Below are 20,986 nucleotides of genomic sequence, written 5' to 3' on the forward strand. Positions count from 1 at the left end.
ATCCCTGGGACACAGCAGAGGGGACAGGGATGGGGACGCGGGGTCTGCCTGTAGATAGAGCCATGTACATCTATATAAAGGTATGTATAAGCGTGCAGGGCGCCCTCCCCGTCAGCATCCTGACTGGAGTGGAAGCAGGGTTAAGTTTTTCCTCTGCTTTCTCTTTCCCCTCCTGCATCTGCCGGAGCGTGGGTGAGTTTAAAAAATAATGACCAAGAGCCTTTTAACCCACTTTAAGGGCACTGCAGCACATTTTCCAGCAGGCTGAGAGAGCGGCGGGGCCCTGCGGGGTGGGAAATGGTCCTCAGCACTGTGGCCTCATGGATGGAGCTGTGGTGGTGGGGTCACCTCCCCCACGTGTCCCTTGTGCTGCAGTACACAGAGCCCCCAGGCAGCTCAACCACACAGGGACACCCCAATCATACAGGGCATCTCAATCCCACAGGGACATTCCAACTCTGCAGGGACATTCCATCACTTCAGGAGCACACCAATCCTATATGGACATTCCAACCCTGCAGGGACACCCCAGTCCTGTGTCACTTCGACCCCACAGGACATCCCAAACCTACAAAGACATCCCAACCCTATGGGACATCCCAATCCTTCAGGGACACCCCAACCACACCAGGATATCCCAACCCAACCAGACCCAGTTCTACAGGGTACTTCAACCCTACAGGGACATGCCAATCCCACAGGGCACCCCAATCCCACAGGGGCATTCTAACCCTGCAAAGACACCTCAGTCCTGCATGGACACCCCAACCCTGCAGGGCATCACAAGCCTGCAGGATGCCCCAACCACACAGGACGTCCCAGGTCTACAGAGATACCCCAACCCTGCAGGACACCCCAATCCTGTAGAATACCCCAATCCTACAGGGACATTCTAACCCTACAGAGACATCCCAATCCTATTTGGACACCCCAACCCTACAGGGGCATCCCAACCATACAAGGACAGCCCAATCATACAGGCACATCCCGACCCTTTAGGACACCCCAAACCCCACACGGGGCTGACGCTCAGCCCAGTGGGAGGCACAAGCAGACGAAGCTTTGCAGCGCTGAGGCGTTGCTCAGCTGGGAGGGATGCACTGCAGACAGGTTGTAAAAGTGCCCCGGTGGTCCTTGATTTGAGATCCAAAATTTTGCTCCGTTTGGCCCTTCAAAGAAGAAATTGGTCTCCGTTGCCTCGTCAGCTCTGCCTTGCAAAGGGGCAGGCTGCAATCGCCAGCAGCTCTGCAGCAAGGTAAGGCCGTTGTGGAGAGGTAACGACCTTCATTAGGCTCGATTGATGCAACTGGAAAAAAAACAGAGCCAAGAGGCGGCCTCTCCTTCCAGCCCACGCGCCCCAGGTGCACCCGCGCGCCCGCCTGCTTCCTCCAGCACCATCAATTTGTCCAATAAAAGCCATTAGTGCTCCTTCTGAGCCCCATCCTCCGTGGGCTGTGTGCCCTCATGGGCACAGAGCTGCTGCAGGAGGTGGAGGGGACGGAAGGTCAGCGGCACCAGGGATGCATCTGTCCCTGTTTAGCGGTGGTAATGCAGTGCAGAGCCCCAGGGCTGATGGCTGCTGCAGATGAACTCCCATCGAGGTGCTGCTGGAGAACGGGGCTCCATCGGCGTGGTGCTGAGCACAAAACCCCAGCCCTGGGCTGGGCTCTGCCTCGCGTGGCTGCGAGTGCATAAACTGTCAGTGCTGGAGAGGACGAGGGATGGATGCGCCGTCCTAATCGCGTTAGCGCTGCGAGAAACTCCTCAAGTCCCCACCAATTGCTCTGTAATGAGATCTTCCTCGGGCTGGCTGTCTCTGGCAGCAGACGGATGGGAGCTGCCCTGTGGGATGCAGGAATGCAGCGTTGCCGTGGGGCTGGGGATGCTGCGCCCGCATTGCCAGCTTTGCACCCGTGGGCAGGGTTGCCAGTGAGATCCCAACAACACAGCAGTAGTATCAACTCAAAAGTCCTCTCTGGGGCCAGAGTTGGCTTGGAGGTCTCCAGTAAACCAATGGGTTTACTGGATGGTTCACCGATGGGTTTTCCATAGGCAGAAAGGCAGCCCAAGCCCTACGCGTGCAGTGGGCGTCCTCTCATGGCTCAACGAGCCCCACCAAAAAGAAAACTCTCCGCAGTCTGTCTGCATTCAGTCCCAGCAGGGCTAAAGCTCTGTGGTGGTCTCCTGGGTGACCTCTGAGCGCGGCTCATCCCCAGCACCCCGCTGCTCACCCACGCCTAGTCATGCCGGCTGGCCGCGGCCGTCCGACGGGGCGCAGGTGGAGACGCGCTCCCGCGTGGTGTTCCGAGCTCTGGAGAAGCTGTTCTGCTCCACACGAGCTCGGAAGGGCAGGCAGAACTCGCGGAAACACCTCTTGAAGTTTTCATCCAGGAAAGCGTAGAGGACGGGGTTGAGGCTGCTGTTGGTGTAACCCAGCGCGATGCAGAAGTGCAGGCTGGCCACCACGTAGGGGTTCTTCTTGTCGATGTCCACCAGCGTCCAGACGATGACGAAGATGTGGATGGGCGTCCAGCAGATGATGAAGGCTGCCACCACCACCAGCACCATGCGAGTGATGCGCCGCAGGTTGCGGTCCTTCTCCTTGGAGCCTGAGAGCAGACGGACGCTCTTCAGGCGCAGGATCATCAGCCCATAGCAGATGGTGATGACCAGGATGGGCACCATGAAGGCGAAGATGAAGACGCAGATCTTGGTCACCGTGTCCCAGTAGATGGGAGGGTCGGGGAACTGCAGCGTGCACAGCACTGTTCCATCTGCTGGAAGAGGGATGAAAACAAGGGAGAGCAGATGGAGCGTCTGCTGGGAACTGAATGCTTCTGCTCCGTGGTGGCAGAGCATCTCCACCCGTGCTAAAACCACCAGGAGATGCGTGCCCACGTGCCATCTCATTGCAGACTGCCCTGGTGCTCTGTGGGGTGCCTGTGGGACGCAGGAGGTGCCACCAAACTGGGGATCGTTCTCTGCAGAGCCTTTTGCAGCATCCCAACCCCTGCATTGAGCGCATCCCCCGTCACCTTCCATTGAAACTGATTGCTTCTGCAGGATGCCCGGATTTCTCCCAGCAGCCACCAAACAGGAGCTGCAGACTCACTGGGGATTTCGCTATATAGCCAGTATACCCATCATACCCCAAGCCCTGGCGTTGGCACCTGATCTGCACCCCGGCAGTGAACACCTGGGACTGTTTCCAACCTCTGCAACCAAAATGGAAAACAGCACCATGCTGGTTTTCCACCACGGTCGTGATGGAGGGATGACCTCCAACAGAGCACAAACACGGACAGGACCGAGTGGCTCAGCAGTGTCACCCCAGGAAGCACAGATGGGACCTTTCCTCAAAAGCTCACTTGCCTTTTGATTTGGTGACTGCCATGACCATGATGGGCACCCCAATGACAGAGGAGAGCACCCAGATGCAGACGTTGATGACCTTGGCCTTGGCCGGTGTGCGGAAATCCAGCGCCTTGACCGGGTGACACACGGCCACGTAACGGTCCACACTCATCATGGTGAGGGTGAAGATGCTGGTGAACATGTTGTAGTAGTCGATGGAGAGCACGAGCTTGCAGAGCAGCTCCCCAAAAGGCCAGGTCTCCATCAGGTACTTGGCGCTCTGGAAGGGCAGCGTGCTGGTGGCCAACGCGTCGGCCAGCGCCAGGTTGAAGATGTAGATGTTGGTGGCTGTCTTCATCTTGGTGTACCTGAAGGGGAGGGCAGAGGTGGGGGCTGGTGGGCGCTCAGGGAACCAGAAATCCTCCTGGTTTGGTTTCCTATCGAATTTGAGTGGGGTGGGGAGAATCGCTGAGCAAATGTGGCACTGAAGGGGGTGGTGGTGGGGTTGGGTCGGGGATCTTGGAGGTCTTTTCAAACCTGAATGACTCTGTGATTCTATGAGTGGGCACAGGGGGGGTGGGTTGAGATTGGACTGGATGTTCTTAGTGGTCTTTTCCAACTGTAACGATTCTATGTGCCCATCTGGGGAAGGGCTGGGGACGTGCTGCTGTGTCGGTGAAGCCAAAGGAGCTTCTCCCACACGCCTGGCCAGGGAAACAACGCTCATTCATCTGCCTGCCTCTACTTGGAGATCAAAGCAACTCCAAAGAGCTTTTCAGATCAGTCTCTTTTCCAATTAAATCGATTTACTCCATTTCCCCGAATCTGTTGCTCAATGTCCTTTACCTCCTGAAACCTCCTCTATCTGATTTTCCACCCAGTAAATCGTGATTATCCAGCCTGCTTCCCTGTCGAGTTTCCTTGCAGAAATTGGATCGATTACCCCCGGAAAGAGGCCAGATGGGATCAGCACCATCAGCAGCACCATCAGCAGCATCATCAGCACGGCCAGAGCTGCTCCACGGGAGCCCTTGGGGAAGGCTGGCCCCACGCATGGCACAGGGACATGGGGACGTTGGCTCTGCTGCTGAGCTCTGGTCCTCATCACGCCGTGATAGGAGCAGTGCCTGGACCCGGTGCTGAGAGCTGAAGGTCCCCAAAGGTCACAGTGCTCTGGGAGGCCACCGGGTTGTTTGTGGGGCGCTGGGGTCAGGACTGTGCTTGCAGCTCCATCCCCTCCATGCGCTCCTTCCCAGGCATCCCCCATATCTCAGAGCATCCTCTGCAGCCCCCAGCTCATTAAGGTGCCCCCTAATCGATTAGCAAAGCATCTCTGTGCGTGGATAAAGCTGCTCGCAGCATCCATAGGGGGTCAGGCTGAGAACTGGGGGAGGGTGCTGCACTGTGGATGACGGATTTGGCTCTGGGACGTGGGGGGAGATGATCCTTGGGCTGTTGGGGCTCAGCTTAGAGAATGACTCCATCATGCAAGGAGCAAATTGGGGCAAGGCAGGGCTCCATTTCCTTTGGCTTTCCCCACCATCCACCATCAGACCCCACGGGGGGGGGGGATGCAGCCCCAGGTTTGTGCTGTCAGAGATGGAGCTGCAGAAATGGGGCTCTGCACAGCAGTGAGCGCATTCCTGCTGCAGCCCCTCACCTGGGGAAGGGCAGGGAGGGAAGAACATCTAATCTGAATTTGCTCTTTAAGCACAACATGAATTTGAAATTTCCTTGAGACATTTCCCTTTCCCGTGCCATTGCTCTGTTGGTGAATGCGCGTTTCAGCAACGTCTCCTTCTGGGTTAAACAAAAAGCTGAGGATTTCTGTTTGCTGTCAGTTTTTGTTTTGGCTCACCCAGGTTAAAAATAGCCGTTCCAGGTAGATTCACACTTCTCTGGTCTCTGCTTTTTGCACAAAGGGGACAAACGTGCGACTTGGGCTGCGCAGCGCAGTGCTGGGTAAGCGCTTCTGCAGCTGCTGCCAGATGTGCCCCCTCCTCCAGAGGGTTTTGGGGAAGGATTCAGCCCAGTGGGGGGGTCCAGGGTGGTGAGCCTCCCCTCCGGGCTGCCAGTGCCACCAGTGCTTCCAAGGGGGGGCTTAAACACTGCAGACAATGCGATCTGTTGGATGGTGGCTGGGTGCTGGATGTGGGCTCCCATTTTGGCTGCTCTGGGCTTTGGGTTTTGGCTTGGATGGGCTCCAGGGTGGAGGGATGGAGGTGTTGGGCTGTGCACAGGGTCCTGCATGTGCTCATCACCGCTACCCACAGCACACTGGGGAATGGGGCCCCCGTGTTTCCACATCCCCGGGTCCCCATGTCCCCAAGCCCTGCTGGTGCACTTCAGCCACAGACCCCCCTGCAGAGGGATCTGGACCCAGACTGTGCTTGCAATCCCACTGACAGCCCCATCCCCTGCAGCTTTCCCCCTATAAATCCTACCCAACGCAGAGCAACCCGCCCATGTAGCAAACTGCTCTGTCCTTAGCCTGCATTCTGCCGAATGCACACAGATGCCAAAAGCTTTGAGACCTTCAGTTTTGCAAGGCTGAGCCCCCACCTCATGCAACAAACCCCAGAGAAGCCCCCCAAGAACCATCAGAGGGGCTCAGAGGGCAATGCACTCCCATCCCCCAGAGATACAGCGTCTGGGTCAGGGAGTGGGGGGCCTGAAACCATGGCTATGTGCTCTGGCTGCTGCACCAGGCTGCGTTCGTTAAGCACGGGCAGCAATGAGGTGACCATATGAGTTTGCTGACGAGGATGCTGTTTGCACATTCAGGCTTTTTCTATCTCAAAATGCCGTCCCTGCTCCAGGCAGCTGGAGGGGGCTGACCATGTGCATCCCTCACTGCGTGCTTCCCCTTGATTTCTGCTTTTTTTTCTCTCCAGGGTCAACTGTACAGTTGCTTTGGGTGGGTGAAAAACTCCTGCTGGCACTGTGTCTGAGTCCCCGCCCGGCACAGGGCTGCGGGAGGGAAGGAGCTGCCTTTGTTCCACGGGGATGCTGTCCCTCCTCTGAGCTTTGCCATTGGCTTTGCATGCCGTTCCTTCTCACATCACCGATTCTGGGGGCCCCGGGAGCCAGGTGGGAAGGTCACACCGCTGACCCCGTGCAATGGAAGTGCCGGGATTGGAGGGGAAACGGGACAAAACGGGGAATCCCACACAACCCCCAGCTGCTGGCAGGGCTCCTGCGCTCCACAGAGCTGCCCCGTTCTGTAGGGATGGGGGGGGGGACACGCACGGCTCTGTGGTCCCACCCAGCCATGAAGGGCAGCAAGTGGATCCTACAGCGCGCCTGCAGGAGGGAGGGGAACGGGACCCCCGGATACCATCTCCCGCAGCCCCACTTCACACACACACACAGCTGCTCTGTCTCTGCACCCCCTCTCACCTCCGCGCCTTGCACACACGTGTGTGCTCACACGTGGCCGCATCACACCCAGCTCGGCGCCCCCGGGGGCTCTCCGCACCCGGCGCGCCCCCAGCCGCGCTCCCGCGGTCCCCTCGAGCGCAGCACAGCCCCGCTGCTCTCGCACTCATCGCCCTCTCACACCCCGCGCACTCTTACGCCTTTTACACGCTCCCGCAGCCCCGCTCTCACCGCACGATGCCGTACATCACCAACACGTTGCCCAGCAGCCCCACCACGCACACCACCGAGTACAGCGCGGTGATGACGATGGCGATCAGGATGGAAGTGGCGTTTTTGGTTCTCGGCGGTCCCGTCTCATTGCCGCTGGTTCCGGGCAGGGCATCCCATGCTGTGCTGTTATCCCACACCGCGAGCGGCTCCGTGGGCAGTTCCGTGTTCAGCTCCATGCCCCGCAGCGCCCGCACCGCGCAGACCCAAAGCCGCGGGTTCGAGTCCCGCTCCCGCCCGGCGCCGCCGCCTCCCGCGGTCTCCTTATAGAGCCGCCGTGTGCTCCGAGCCACGTGGGGCCGGGGGCGGCCCTGCTGTCTTCTGCCGCCTCCCCCCGCACCCTCCTGGTCCCTACCTGCATCCCAGACCCCTCCCAGCACGAATCTTTATTGCCCTCTGCCGCAGCCCACCCCTCCCCCCTGGTCCCTGCTCCATCCCGGTCCCTGCCGCCCCCACCTCGATCCCTGCTGCACCCCCACACCGTGGCCCTGCTGCCTCCGATCCCGGTTCCCTACATCACCTCGTCCCTCCCGGATCTCCCCCGGTTCCTGCTGCATCTCCCCCTCTTCCTGTAGAGTCCCCACACCCGCTCCCTGTTGCCCCATCCCACTCCCTGCTGCCTTCCTCCGAAGTCATTGAGGGACCCCGAACATCCCGGGGGTCTCAGGGCTGGGGGACATCGGGTTCGATGCAAACTGCGATACTGATCCGGTTTTCTTTTGTTTGGAAGAAGGCTGGGGGGGGGTGGGGGGGGGGGAGGAGAGGAGATGGAATGAGTTGGGGAGGGCAAACTGCCCCTGTCCCCACAGAGAAGCTGGGGGCCCCATATGGGACCGGGGCTGCCCATGGGAACAGGGCTCCAAATGGTGTTGGAGGTCTGAACGGGACTGGGGCTGCAAAAGGGATCGGGATTCCAAATGGGAACGGGGCTGCACGTGGGGTCGGGGCTCCAAATGATGTCAGAGCTCTGAATGGGATCAGGGCTCCAAATGGGATCGGTGCTCCAACAGGTCTGGGAACCCAATGGGTTGTGCTGGGGGACCTGTGCTCCTCTCGCGGGGTGTGAGGAACCCCAGAGGTCAGCGGGATGGAGGCACCCCACGCCGCCCAGCTGAGGGTGCAGCTCGTTTTGGTGGGGATATTTGCTCCCCCCAAAGCTCTGCAGGCTGTGGGTCGGACCCGGGGTGGGAGCAGCACACCACCCCACACCCCGCAGCTCTCGGGATGCTTTGGGGTTTGCAGGAAAGGCATTGAGGAGCTCCGCAGCCGCTGAGCCCTTCCCACACCGGCACTCAGCCTTGAGGAGGAACACGGGCTGAGCTCCGCCGTTTGTTTTCCTACGTCAACAGCTCCGAGTGTTCTCCTACCTCTCGGGGCAGCTGCTGGGAGAGAACAAAGCCCGGCGTCAGGGGAGACCAAAGCAGCTGAGCTCCTTCCCTGCCTCGCTCGGTATCTTTGGGCATCCAAAGCCCTCCGGAGCTGCTTGGGGTCGGGGGGCTGCACGGGGACCCCCCGCCCGGTGCGTTGCTGCTGCAGATGGCGGTGGTGTCACCGATGCCGCCCGTGTCCCCGAGGTGCTCTCACCTCCTAGTGGGCATCGCCAGCCTGCCCCGATGCAGGATGCATCGGTGATTCTGCCAACAGCCCATCCCCGTGAAAAACACCTAAGAATCAGCCTGAAATGAAGGCGGTTGCTTCAGAGTGGGGGTTATCAAGCCTTCCCCCCACCCCTCCCAACATCGTGCCTGGCCCCGTAGCAGGGAAGGGCGCAGGGCACCGCCAGCACTGCGCACCCATCGGATTTGTTTTTCTCTGATTGTCGCTTATTTTGGTATTTTCACACCCCCCTTCCCTCCCCCCCCCCCCCCTTTCAGGCTGACAATGAAGCTCTGATTGCACACTGGCAGAGGCTGCCCAGATTTGGGGAGCTGCTCCCCCCCCCCGCGCTGCTTCCATGCGTTGCAGCATTCACATGCAGTGAGTCATCGGGCAGCGAGACGTCCAAGGGGGGGGGGGGGGACAGAGGCACAGCTTCCAAAGGCCATCACCACAGCTGTGTGTCTGCCTCCCTTTGGCTGCACACAGGCTGTATGTCCGTGCGTTGCCCCCAGCATGGGGGACCTGTCAGACCCCCGGCTTCACCCCTCTCCTGCTCACAGGGGAAGGCATACAAAGCATTCCCTTTTTCTTTTTGCCTCCCCACCCCGATGCCCAGACACGAGGATGCTCAGCTGTGGCTCCTCGGTCCCCGCAGCCTCAGCCCACGCACCCACCTCCCCCGAGGAAGGAAGGAATGTGGGCTTTGATGTGGGGAATTCAGGTCAGCACTAACCCAGATCCATCCCCACTGCTCCCCCGTCGAGCTGCGCTCTGTTCCCATCCCATTTTCCACCCCACACTCCAGGCTCTCCCCTTTACTTATTCATGTGCCTGCAGCTGTTCTCCCTGCACCGATGGGGTTGGCTTGGGGAGAAGGGGAAGTCAGAGCATGGGAGTGTTTGGCTGTGAGTTGAGTTTGGGCAGAAATGTGGAGCACCCGCAGTCCCGGCTGGCTTTAACGGCAGCAGCGGTTTGGGGAGGCTGTGTTGGATGTGCAAAGCCCTTCTTGTAGCTCCAATGCACCCAGCAGCACGGGTGAGCCATGGGAACCCACGGGCTTAGCTGCAATGATGCTGATTCAAGGGTTTTCATCATTTTTTTTTAGCCCTTCCTCCTGCAGAAAGGCAGCTGGGTTCCTACCAGCCCAACCCATTCCATGGCTCTGAGGTTGCATGACCAATGTGCAGCAAAACGTGGGCAGGTGAATGGATGCAATGCAGGAGTGGCACCCAGTGATGCAGGAGCAGCACCCACAGATTCAGGAGTGGTACCCATAGATATAGGAGCTGTACCCATAGATGCAGGAGTGGTGCCTGTAGGTGTAGGAATGATACCCACGGATGCAGGAGTGATGCCCATAGATGTAGGGGTGATTCCCATGGATGTAAGAGCTGCACCCATGGGTGCAGGAGTGGTATCTATAGGTGTAAGAGTGATACCTAGGGATGTAGGGGTGGTACCCATGGGTGTAGGATTTGTATCCATAGATGTAGGGGTGAAACCCCTCGATGCAGGAGCAGTACCCACAGATGTAGGTGCAGAGCTGTGCCCATGGGTGCAGCACAGTTCTACCAACCCATCACCTGGATGAACTGTCTCCACTTGCACCGGGGCAGACTGCAGGGTGGGCACTGGGAAGAGCCTTCACACAGAGGGCTCAGGATCTGGATGCCGCTGTGGGGCGGTGCGTCTGTGCCTGGAGGAGGGCTGGTGGCACTGGGGGACGTGGCCAGGGCTGGCAGCACGTGGCCATGGGGCTGGAGCCACGGGCAGTCGGCAGGGGGACTTTTTTCCCTCTCCATAGCGGAGGCGCCTTCTGAGCAGAGCGTTTATTCTCTCTCCTGGTGTTTCTCCTTTCCTCCGTATCCAAGCGCATCCTCGGCGGGCCGGGATGAGTCACGGCGGCGGCAGCAGCGCTGTAAGAGCATCAGCGCACGATTCCCCCCGAGGCTCCGCGGCTCCGCATCGCCCTTCGCCAGCAGTTCCGCTCCGCACGCACTCATCGCTCTGCCCTCGGGAAATGCCACGTCCTGCTGCCAGGTGGAGGGCAGCGAGGTGGTGCCGGCCCAGCAGGTGACACTGGGGCCGCAAACCAACCCCACCCCCCCCCCCCCCAAAAGCAGGAGCTCAGCTCCACAGCCCTCTGTGGTTCGCTCCCTAATTACGCACCCTGCACGGCCAGGCTGCTTTGCAGAGTGCAATTAATTAACGTTTGCATCCTTGGCGCTTGCTGACCCTGCCAGACTCGGAGCTGCTGCGGGTAACGGGTTTGCTGCAGGACGAGCTGTTTCTGAGCTGGGTTTGGAAGGCAGGGCGGGTGCTGGGCGGTGCAGCCCCGTGTCGGGGCTCATCCGGAGCTCGGGGGAATGGAGTCGAGGTGCAGAGGGAGCAAAACAAAGCTGCAGGGTCAGCGTGGGCCGTGCTGTGCTGGCTGTGCATGGCCAAGGTGTGCTGAGATGCTGCTTTGGGGGCAATGCGGGCAGGCTGGAAAACACGCAAACGTTTCCCTCGTGCAGCACAAATCCTTTCCCTTTGTGTGCATGGCACAGATGGGATGCAGAGGGACTGGACTTCAGGGTGAGCCCTCAGCCCAGAGCAGGGCAAACCCCAGTAAATAAATGGGGGCACACACAGCTCCCTCAAGCTGCCTGGTGCTTCATGAGATCACCACAGATCAATCTGCTGCTCTTAATTGCTGAGTGCCTGAGAGCTCCTGGTGGGGAGGAGCACAGCGTCAGGTGGGGAAGCCAACGCTGCTGCAATCTTTCCCCCATCATTATTTAGGTCGCCTAACCCCTATGCAGAGCTCAGGGATGGGGGTTAACCCAACTGAGGGCGGCTGCTTTGTGGATTTGGGGGCAGAGCCGAAGCTGAGATTCTGGGGAGGCTGTGTGGAGTCAGCAAAGCAGGGGAATCACCACACAGGGTCTGCTTTTGGGAAAGCAAACCTTCTGTCATCCCGTAAATCCTGTAATTTTCCATGTGTTTCACCCTTCCAAGCAAAGCTCCCGGTCGGGGTTATCTCAGCAGATGCATTTTATCATCCAGGGAGGGGTGGGGGGTGACGGGGTGGCACTGCAGGATGGCATCCCTGCTGCTCAGCCCGCTGCCGCCAGCGCCTCACAAAGGTTGCAGGTGACAAACCGATTATTTTTTTTCCCCCTGATTTTCAAACAGGAGCAAAGAAGGGACATCATGTGCTGCAAAGATGGGCGCAGTGCTGTTGTCCCCGTCCAGAGGTGTGAATCCCATTCTCTGGCAGTGCAGCACGGGGATGGGGAGAGGGGGAGGAGGGGGGCGCAAGAGGGGATGCTGTGTGGAAATGATGCCTGCGAGCTCCAGGTGGAGGAAATCTCGTCGGGAGGACAAGGAGCATGGCTGCATTGGGATCGGGGATGGGCGCTTTGGGGTCTGCTCTTCACGTCGTGCATCCCCCGAATTCAGAGCCTCCCGGCCTTTAAGGACAGAGGAAAAACTGCTGATGGAGGTGTGGGTAAACAGCAGCTGTGTCCCTGCACTGCACAGCGTGCAACCCCCCCCCCCCAGTGATGGCCACCCATCACTGCAGAGCCTTGGGGACCGCAGGGGAAAGGACCAGGAAATGGGGTTGTCATGGAAACCAACGAACTGCCAGCACTGATTTTATTTATTTATTTATTTGCTTATTTGCTTATTTTTGTCAAGACTGGGGGGGAAAAAAAAGGATGGAGGAGTGGGAGAGAAGGGCAGCATCACTGCCGGGATGCATGGAGAATGGATGGGGGAATGGATGGAGGAATGGATGGGTGGAGAGATGGATGGAGGGATGGATGGACGATAGGTGGGTGGATGGAGGGGTGGGTGGATGAGTGGAGGGATGGGTAAATGGATGGAGAGATGAATAGAGGGATGGAAGGATGGATGGATGGAGGGATGGATGGATGGATGGATGGATGGATGGATGGATGGATGGATGGATGGATGGATGGATGGAGGGATGGAGGGATGGATAGATGGGTGGATGGAGGATGGGGTGGAGGGATGGATGGATGGATGGATGGATGGATGGATGGATGGATGGATGGATGGATGGATGGATGGAGGGATGGAGGGATGGAAGGAGGGATGGATGGAGGGAGGGAGGGAGGGAGGGAGGGAGGGAGGGAGGGAGGGAGGGAGGGAGGGAGGGAGGGAGGGAGGAGAGAGAGATGCTGTAGAGGTACTTTTTGGGAGCCACAGGGCCTCGATGTACATAGCAGTGAGATGTTGCAGGTGCAGCCCTGAGGGGGAACTCAACACATTTTAGTCACCTCCTGAGCAGGAGGGGGACGCTGAGCAGGTGAGGGGGCTGCCAGCTGTGTGGGCACAGCCCTGGGAATGTCACCTGCACGGCCTCAGGGGGTGACACAGACCCCAAACATCAGATCCCAAATGCCATTGCTTTGGAAACCCGCAGTTGGGCACTGGGTTTTCCAGCACACGCAGGTGTGCACAGCCTCCCCATGGGATGGGTTGGAGGCTCAACCCCTAGAGCTGCCCAGAGCCCACGTCAACCCCTGCAAGTGGCCAGAGGGACTCTCACTGCCCCCTGCCCAATGACACCCCTGCACCCTTCAGCTCCCACAGCAGCTGCCCGTGGCTATTTACAGCCCCGCGCAGGAATTCTGAGCAGAGCAATAAATCCATCACCTGTTCCCAACCTCCCTGTGCTGGCAGGACATACGCTCACGTTGCTTTGGGACAGACAGACACAGGTGGGTGCTGGGGCTTTGCTTTCCCTGCTATGGATTGGACCTTTCTGTAGTGCTCTTAGTTGCACCGATGTTTTATTCATCCGCCGTATTCCTTAATTGCAGCCACATTTCACAAGTGGAACTAATTGCCTTCTTGGCTCACTAATGACCTTGGTATGCTAACAAGTACCAATGCCCAAGGTGTTTTCCCAGGGCTGTGAAGGTTCATGGCTCCTCTCAGAACCACCAAGGTGCAGGAGAACGGGGTAACAGCATCCAAATCTGGCAATAAATATCCTTGAGCCTTTGGGGATGTGCTTCCCCTCCCACAAACACTCTGCCCATGGAGACCCCCCGCCCCTGGCCATGCAAACCCAATGCAGAGCTAAATCCCACGTCACCTCCTCCCCATGGCAGAGGAGCAACTGGGGGAAACTGAGGCACAGGCACTGATTTTCCCTTCAGAAAGCACTCGGTGCTAGAGGCAGCTCATGCTTTTATTGCCATAGCTGGAGTCTTTCTTTCCACTCCTCTCCTCCCATCCTTTCTTCTTTCCCAAGGTGCAGGGTGGACAGTCCATGTGGCACGGAGCAGAGGGATGCAGCAACCTCCATGTCCTCCCATTGCACTCCATAGGACAAGGGGAAGGAAAGGCTTGGGGCCCTTTCCCAGCCCTACATCCATGGGGCAGCATTCCTCCTGCCCCCAAACCAAACCACACCAATCCAGGTTCCCAGTACAAAAGGCTCAAACTCATTGGGTTCTTCCCGAGCAAACCAGTGGGAGGCTCTAGGGAACGCAGTGCAATGGGATGGGGAGTGGGGGGGGGGGGGGGGAGGGGGGCTGGGGCCACCCCATTGCTTCTCATTTCCACCCCAATGTTCTGTCACCACGTCCCATCCATGTCGCGTCCCCCTCCAGCCCCACTGGGCGTCATCAGCAGAACTGCAAAGGAAGCAGAGCCCAGGGTTGGGGGCAGCCGGTCCCATTGCTGGGAGGTGCTGGGGAGGTGCTGCCACCCCCGCTTTGGGGTCCTGTGAGCACACGGTGGCCGCACCACATCACTGCCCACAATGGGGTTTGGGGGGCAACGAGGGGGACCAGCATCCTACAATGAGACAGGGGAGGTTTGGGGGGGATGCTGAGCCCCCCTTCCAGCCCATTACGCACCTTCCAGCGGTTCCCGCATTCATTGCACAGCACGAACGTCGTCATGGGCTCATCAGCACTGCGTGTCTGCACCTGGAGGGGGAGCAGGCAGCCATGTCAGCAGACGTTGACGATTCCCCTAAATCTCTGGGTTTCCCTGGGTGTGAGGAGCCTCAGGGCTCACCTGGTTGTAGGTGCAGTTCTTCTTCTTGCACTTGCCGCACTGGAAGAGGTCGGTGACGGTGCCGCCCGTTTTGGCCATCTGGTGCTCACGGATGGCCTCCTGGGTCATGGCATTGCGCAGCTCCTTCAGCTCATCGCTGGCCATCTCCTGCCATAAGGGGACCAGGTCAGCACCTTTTGGTCACCACCCACGGGTGTCAACCCCTGTAGGCCTTCATCCTCCTGTCTCTGCGGGATTTGGGCTGAGGGCCATCAGAGAAGACCTCTAAGGTCATAAAGTCCAACCGTCAGTCCGTCCCCACCGTGGCCACTCGTAGAAGCATTCAGGTTGGAAAAGACCTCCCAGATGACCCAGTCCAACCCAACCAACCCAACCAAGGGGGGTTGGACTCGATGATCTCTGGAGGTCCCTTCCAACCCCTACAATTCTGTGATTCTGTGAACCCATGCCCCCAACTGCCATGTCTCCACAGCTCTTGAACACTCCAGAGTGACCCCACCACCTCCCTGAGCATCCTATTCCAGTGCACTGCCGTTGGGTTTTTCCTAATATCCAACCCGATCCCGTGCTCTGCGCTTGCTGAAGGACTCAAACCCACCCAGGGGATCGAGCACCCCATCCTCAACCCTACAGCTCTGTGCACCTCGGCGGTCATACGGGCAATGAGGGCGGGCGCGATGGCCCCGCACAGCACGTTCCTCCGCAGGTTGGGGTTCTTGGGGTCCTTCAGGTTGCTGATCCTGCTCCGCACCCGGTTGCGATACTTCATGTCCGTGCTCTTCAACTCGTGGAAGATATGTGGGGCCAGTCAAGGGAAGCAAATTTCTGAAGGAGGAATGGTCTGTGGGGTTGATTGTGGCCAAGGGGGAGACCCCAAAGCATGAAGTTGGGGGTGATCAGGAGGTGGCCCTGTCCCAGTAGAATGGAACAGCCCGGTGCTGCGCTGGACCAGAAGCCGGCACCCAACAGCAGTAAGGATGCCTTGGGCTTGGGAAGGGGCGCTTATTTCATTCCCTAAGGAGAAAGACAGGTCCCCAAGCAGAGGGATTTGGGACGTGCAGCACCAGGGTGGGATCATATGGGATGGAGCAGGCTGGGGATGCTCAGCGTCAGCCTTTAGTACGGGCTCCGGGCTCCCTCTGCAGGCAGCGGGGCCAGGCAGGCCTTGGCAGCGCTCCTCACACCCTGTCCTTGTCCCTGTCTCCATTCCTGTCCCTGTTTCCACCACATTGTCCCTGTCCCCCACCCCAGGACCCCGCAGCAGCAGCAGCCCGGGGACCACAAAGGATATGGTCTTCTATCTCGGATGCCATCTTCTCACAGTTGACACCAAACTCCTTGTAGTCATCTGTAGGGAGAGGAAGGGGGTGACGATGGGGTTGGAAGCAGAAGGGCCTCATCCTGCACCCACAGAGCTCCAACAAAGCAGCCAATGGGGAACCTCCAGTGGAAACTCAATGGGAAACTCAATGGGGCACCCAATGGGGCGCATAATGGGACACACAATAGGGCACCCAACAGGCACCCAATGGGACACACAGTGGGAAAGTCAATGGAAACTCAATGGAAACTTATCGGGGGCTCTGCCCAAGACTTTGTCCTTCCAAAAACTTAACCCCTTCCAATGACCACATCCAGACCCCTCACCAAGATCCCCCGCATCTCCTTTTCCTCCCTTTTGGGGCCAAACACCCCTCACCCCCCATCCCACTCACCATCCATGCGCAGCGCGGCCGTCAGCATCTCAATGCATTTGTCCCGCACAGAGTCCCCGGTCAGGTAACAGGGGGGCAGGAGGCAGATACTGGATGAGAAGGAGGGGCTGCTGGGGGTCCGTGGTGTCTCCGCTTTGCCCTTGCTGCTGTTGGCTCTGTGGAGGCATGGGGAGGTTTTGGGATCCCGCACAGCTTGGGGGCACGGCAGCCTCTGGATGGGGGGACGGATGGGTCCTACCTGTCTCCATTGCTGTCGCTGGAGCTGCGCCGGGAGCCGTTGGGAGCTGGCGAGGGGTTGGCACCCACTGAGGGTCTCCTGGGGGTGACATGGGGGGGACGGCAGCGGTAACACCAGCAATGGTGCGTGCAAACCTGTCCCACGGTCACAGCACCCCCAGCAGTGCCAGGCGTGGGGAGGTTGGCACCGGCAGCCACCACCGCCACAGCGCCCACCCCTGAGCCCATCTCTGGGAGATGCAGAGCTGGGGGTGCCCCCTCCGTACCTCTCTCCTGAGGGTCTCTTCTGCGGGGAGGAAGAAGAGGATGCGGCTGAGGACCGCGAGTCGGCAGAGTCCCTCCTGGCAGGAGCAGCCCAGTGTCAGTGCACAGCAATAGGGACCGAGTGGTGGGTCTGGAGTCCCCCCCAGCCCAACCCAGGGCCCCCACCTCTCCTTCTTGCCATCCAGAGGTGATTTCTTCGAGGGTGCAGTGGGGCTCCGCCCGGCGCTGGGCTCCCTTCAAGGCGAAGCACAAAAGGAAATTGAGAGATGCTCTCAGCTCCCGGCACCCCCGTGTCACCAGGTCCTGCCCAGCCCCATCAGCAAAGTGCTCCACAGCCCCCCCAGAGTGTCCAACAATCAGGGGGAGGTTGGTAGGTACCTCTCTGGGTTGGGGTCAGAGGGGTGGCCCTTTGTGGGGGCTGCGTGGGAGCTGGACTTGCTGGGCTTCCTGCAGACAGAGAGAGTGGGGTGGCTCAGCAAACAGCCCCAGAACAGCCCCCACTTTGGCACAAGGAAAGGGAAATCCTGGTTCTGTGGCACTGCACCATGCACTGAACCCCACACCTCTCCTTGTGCTTCTCTCTGTGCTTCTCGGTCGGGTTCTTGTGGTGCTTTGCTGGCTGGGAGTTCATCCCTTCACTGGGACTGGGGACATCCAACCTCTTCTCTTTCTCCTTCTTCTCCTTCTCCCCATCTGCGTCCTTCTCCTTCTTTGGGGGGGCAGAGGACTCTGGGGATGGAGTGGGGGTCACAGGCACAGCACACACCAAACCTCACCCCAGTGTGGGATGTGGGGCTGGGGGCACCAAGACCCCACTACGGGCATTTGGGGGGGGCTTTCTGCCCCTCTCACCCAGCAGTCTCTTCCAGTTCTTGATGAGAATCTTGGCAGAGGCCACCACCTCTTCATCCGAGCAGTGCTTCCGCACCGAGTTGACGGCCACCCCGATGCGCGTGGTCTGGGGATGGACATTCTAGGGTCACCTTCCCCAGGTGGCAGTGCTGGGATGAGCGCCACCATCCCTCCAGGATCCCCCGACCCCTCTCACCTGCAGCAGCTGGATGGTCATGGTGTAACCGGTGAGAGACTTGAGCAGGTCCAGAGCCCCTTCCTACGGCAGGGGAAGGAACACAAGACCCATAGAGGACCTACCATCAAAGTGGAGACACCGAAGGGGTGCCTGGAGTGACTGGGACTGCGTGTCCACCACCAGCGACGCTCCCATCAAACCCAAACCTGCACCCATGGGAAAGGCTGGGGATAGCAGTGCACCCCCAAGGGCCACATGGCACCAGGTTCCCAGCCTGGCCCTCGGGCACACGGTGCCTGTGGGGTTATATATATCCCAGCATGGCTCTGCATGGAGTCATCTTCCTCCCCGCTATTTTTAGAGCTGCAGGAACAGATGGAGGGTGCAGGTAGCATGGCAGAGTTGTACTGCTCAGAGCTCCCGGCTCAGGGGACATCCTCATGCTGTCCTCCAGCTCTGTCCTGTCCCCAAAGTGGGCTAAAGCAGGAGGGCTGGGGGGCTGAAACCACAGCGTGAGGCTGGGCAGGGTCACCTGTGAGCACTGGGGTCATTTCCAGCAAGGCAAACTGCAGAGAAGGGCAATTGCAAAAGGAAGAGCAAACTGCCCACGTGGCTGCCAAGGAGTCTGAGTTGTTGCATTTTTAGCATCCCCAAAAGCACAGGGTTTGGGGGGATGGCACTGCCATGAGCCTCACAGGGCAGCCCGTGCCTTGCCAGGGCAAAGTCCGGTTGGAACAGTCAAATATTAACCTTGAGGGCTAGGCTCTCCTCCATTCCTCCCCCCCCATGGAACCGGATCACCACTGGGTCCTCACCTGGTGCACAGGGAGCACGGCTGGGTCATGGCACCAAACCCCCTGGGCTGCAGGGGAGCCTCCTCCCTTTGCATGGTTACAAAAGGCACAGCTGCACTTGAGGTGCTGCTCCCACCCCCTGTTCAGTTCTTTGCACACTGCTGAGCTCGCGGTGCCAGCCCTGGGTGCTGGTGGCTGGGCTCCAAGCACCTGTCACCCACACTGCTCCCACACCAAGGGGTGCTCAGAGCCACCAGTCCTCACCCAGGACCCCCACCCCCCCCCAACACCCCATCCCCATGACCTCAAGCAATGGGGTGCACCCATGGATGCCTGCTCCAGGTCCACAGGCTTGTGCTGGGCAGCACCCTGGGGTGCTCAGCACTCCCTGTGCTGTGAGCAACAGCAGCGGAGGCAGAGCAAAGCTCCCTCCTCCTCCTCCTCCTCCCACCCCGCCTTGGGGAAACCTGTGCTTTTCCTCCCTTCCTCATCCCAAGCCTTGCTGCACCCTCCAAACACGCTCGCACAAGCCTGCAAAGATTGCACACGTGTCCCAATAGGCAAGACAAGCAAATCTTGCACCCACGTGCAAACAGGCACAAAGGTGCAAATATTGCACACCTGCGCAAACACCGTTGCAATACGCACAAGGGCTGCACGCTTGTGCAAACCTTGCACTCGCCTGCCTTACCGTGCTCTTCCTGGCCACCATCTTATCCAATTTCTTGGCAATCCGGACCAGCTCCTCAGCAGGCCCCATGCTGGGAGCTCGCAACGTTCCAGGCTTTGGTGGTTGCAGGAGCAAATTGCAGCTGGTGGCCGCGGTGCGGGTGCGAGGTGGGCGCAGAGGGCATGGGGCAGCGGCACGGAGCGGAGCAAGGAGAGGAAAAGGGGAAAAGAGAAGGAAGGAAAGCAAGGGAGGAAAGCAGAAAGGAGGTGTGGCTGCCCCGACCAGTTACAAACTCCTGCCAGGCAAGCGAAATAGCACGGGGCAGGGCTAAATATAGCCCAGAGCAAAGCGGGACAAAGATTGCCGTGCTGGGGGAGGCGATGCGATGGGGACGCTGCGCCCTTTGGGGCCGGGAGGTTCAGGGGGCTCCAGGAGGTGCCGGAGCACAGGGTTGGCGTTGGGAGGGTGCTGGGACGTGGCCTCTGTGCCGCCCGGAGCCACGCAGGCTTGATGCAACTTGCTGCAAACATTGCGCCGTGCGGAGAGCCTGGACTTCAGCCCGTGGCAGCGCTGCCCTGAGGCACCGACGGCCCCAAGGAAGCACGGCTGGGGCTGAGCTGCAGGGATGGCGCAGCACCGCGCTGAGGTGCTGTTGGTGTTTCCGCAGCCCAGAGTCCATCCACCGAGCAAAGGCAGAGCAGGGAGCTGGGAGGGAAGGATGCTGCTGCAATGGAGACACACGGCCAGCCATTGGTGCTGCTTGCGCACCCCGGCTCCCTGCTGCCACCCCTGCTGTCCTAATAGGGACCCCAGCATCAGGATGGAAGGACATCATCAATGGGGGGGGGGGGGGCAGGGGGCTGCACACAGGGCACTTATTAAAAAATGATGGTTTTATTAGAAATGAGAGAGAGCAAACATGAAAAACAAACAAACAAACACAGGAAGTTTTCTTTCTTTGAGATGAAACGTCCGGGGGATGAGGATAAATCACAGGGATGGGGGAATGTTGGTCCCAGAAAGCAGCTGCAGCTGGGCCCCCATGGAGCACCCCTCATTTCCCCCCAACCTTGACATCCCCACAGCCAGGCGGTGACCAGCACCCACCTAAAGGACGGTTGGTGGGGGTTTTGGAGAGGTGTTAAGGCACTTCCAGCCCTGCTGCTCTGGAGGGCTCTCAGAGACAGGGGATGGAGGCAGGCTGTAGCTGCAACCCCCCCTCACCCCCCCCTCAAATCCCTAAAATGATGGAGAAAAGCCTTATCTTGTTTCCTACCAATTGCAACCACTTCACAGTTATGGCAGAGGTGGCACACGGCAGCTGCCCCCTGTAGGATGGGGAGTGGGGGCCGCATTCCATCTCCCCCCTCAGGGAAAGGAGGGTGAAGGGCAGCCCCCAGCCCCAAATCCCTGCAGCCCTGGGATGGGCCGAGCCCACAAACCTTATGCCACCAGTGCAGCAAGCCTCTCCATTCTCTGCCCGACAGCCACAGGGGGGGTGGCAGCCCTCGGGCTCTCCAAAACCGCCATCCAGAGGGGTCTTCCCAACACAGGGGTCCCCAAGTCCCCCTGGAGGGCAGCATCCAGCACGGTGCCATGTCATGGACCCGATGCCAAGAGGAGAGGATGG

The 20,986-nt window shown here is 59.3% G+C and overlaps 2 protein-coding genes across 2 annotated transcripts; both read right to left on the reverse strand.

Annotated features, from left to right (window-relative positions):
- Positions 1-2,241: 2,241 nt before the first annotated feature.
- Positions 2,242-7,181, reverse strand: OPRD1 (opioid receptor delta 1; the record flags this gene model as incomplete). Its single annotated transcript, XM_079546146.1, has 3 exons — positions 2,242-2,774; positions 3,373-3,722; positions 6,964-7,181. 3 exons carry the CDS (start codon positions 7,179-7,181, stop codon positions 2,242-2,244), a joined length of 1,101 nt encoding a protein of 366 aa, XP_079402272.1.
- A 2,678-nt stretch (positions 7,182-9,859) lies between these two features.
- On the reverse strand, positions 9,860-19,446 carry LOC306954939 (transcription elongation factor A protein 3-like; the record flags this gene model as incomplete). The annotated part of the gene is made up of 14 exons (XM_079546147.1): positions 9,860-10,144; positions 14,484-14,555; positions 14,647-14,793; positions 15,290-15,435; positions 15,929-15,994; positions 16,362-16,516; positions 16,600-16,677; positions 16,865-16,939; positions 17,028-17,096; positions 17,241-17,309; positions 17,426-17,591; positions 17,715-17,820; positions 17,911-17,973; positions 19,378-19,446. 14 exons carry the CDS (start codon positions 19,444-19,446, stop codon positions 9,860-9,862), a joined length of 1,566 nt encoding a protein of 521 aa, XP_079402273.1.
- Between the last annotated feature and the right edge of the window lie 1,540 nt (positions 19,447-20,986).

The sequence above is a fragment of the Tetrao urogallus genome, assembly GCF_951394365.1.
Source record: "Tetrao urogallus genome assembly, chromosome: 23".
NCBI classification, from domain to species: domain Eukaryota; kingdom Metazoa; phylum Chordata; class Aves; order Galliformes; family Phasianidae; genus Tetrao; species Tetrao urogallus.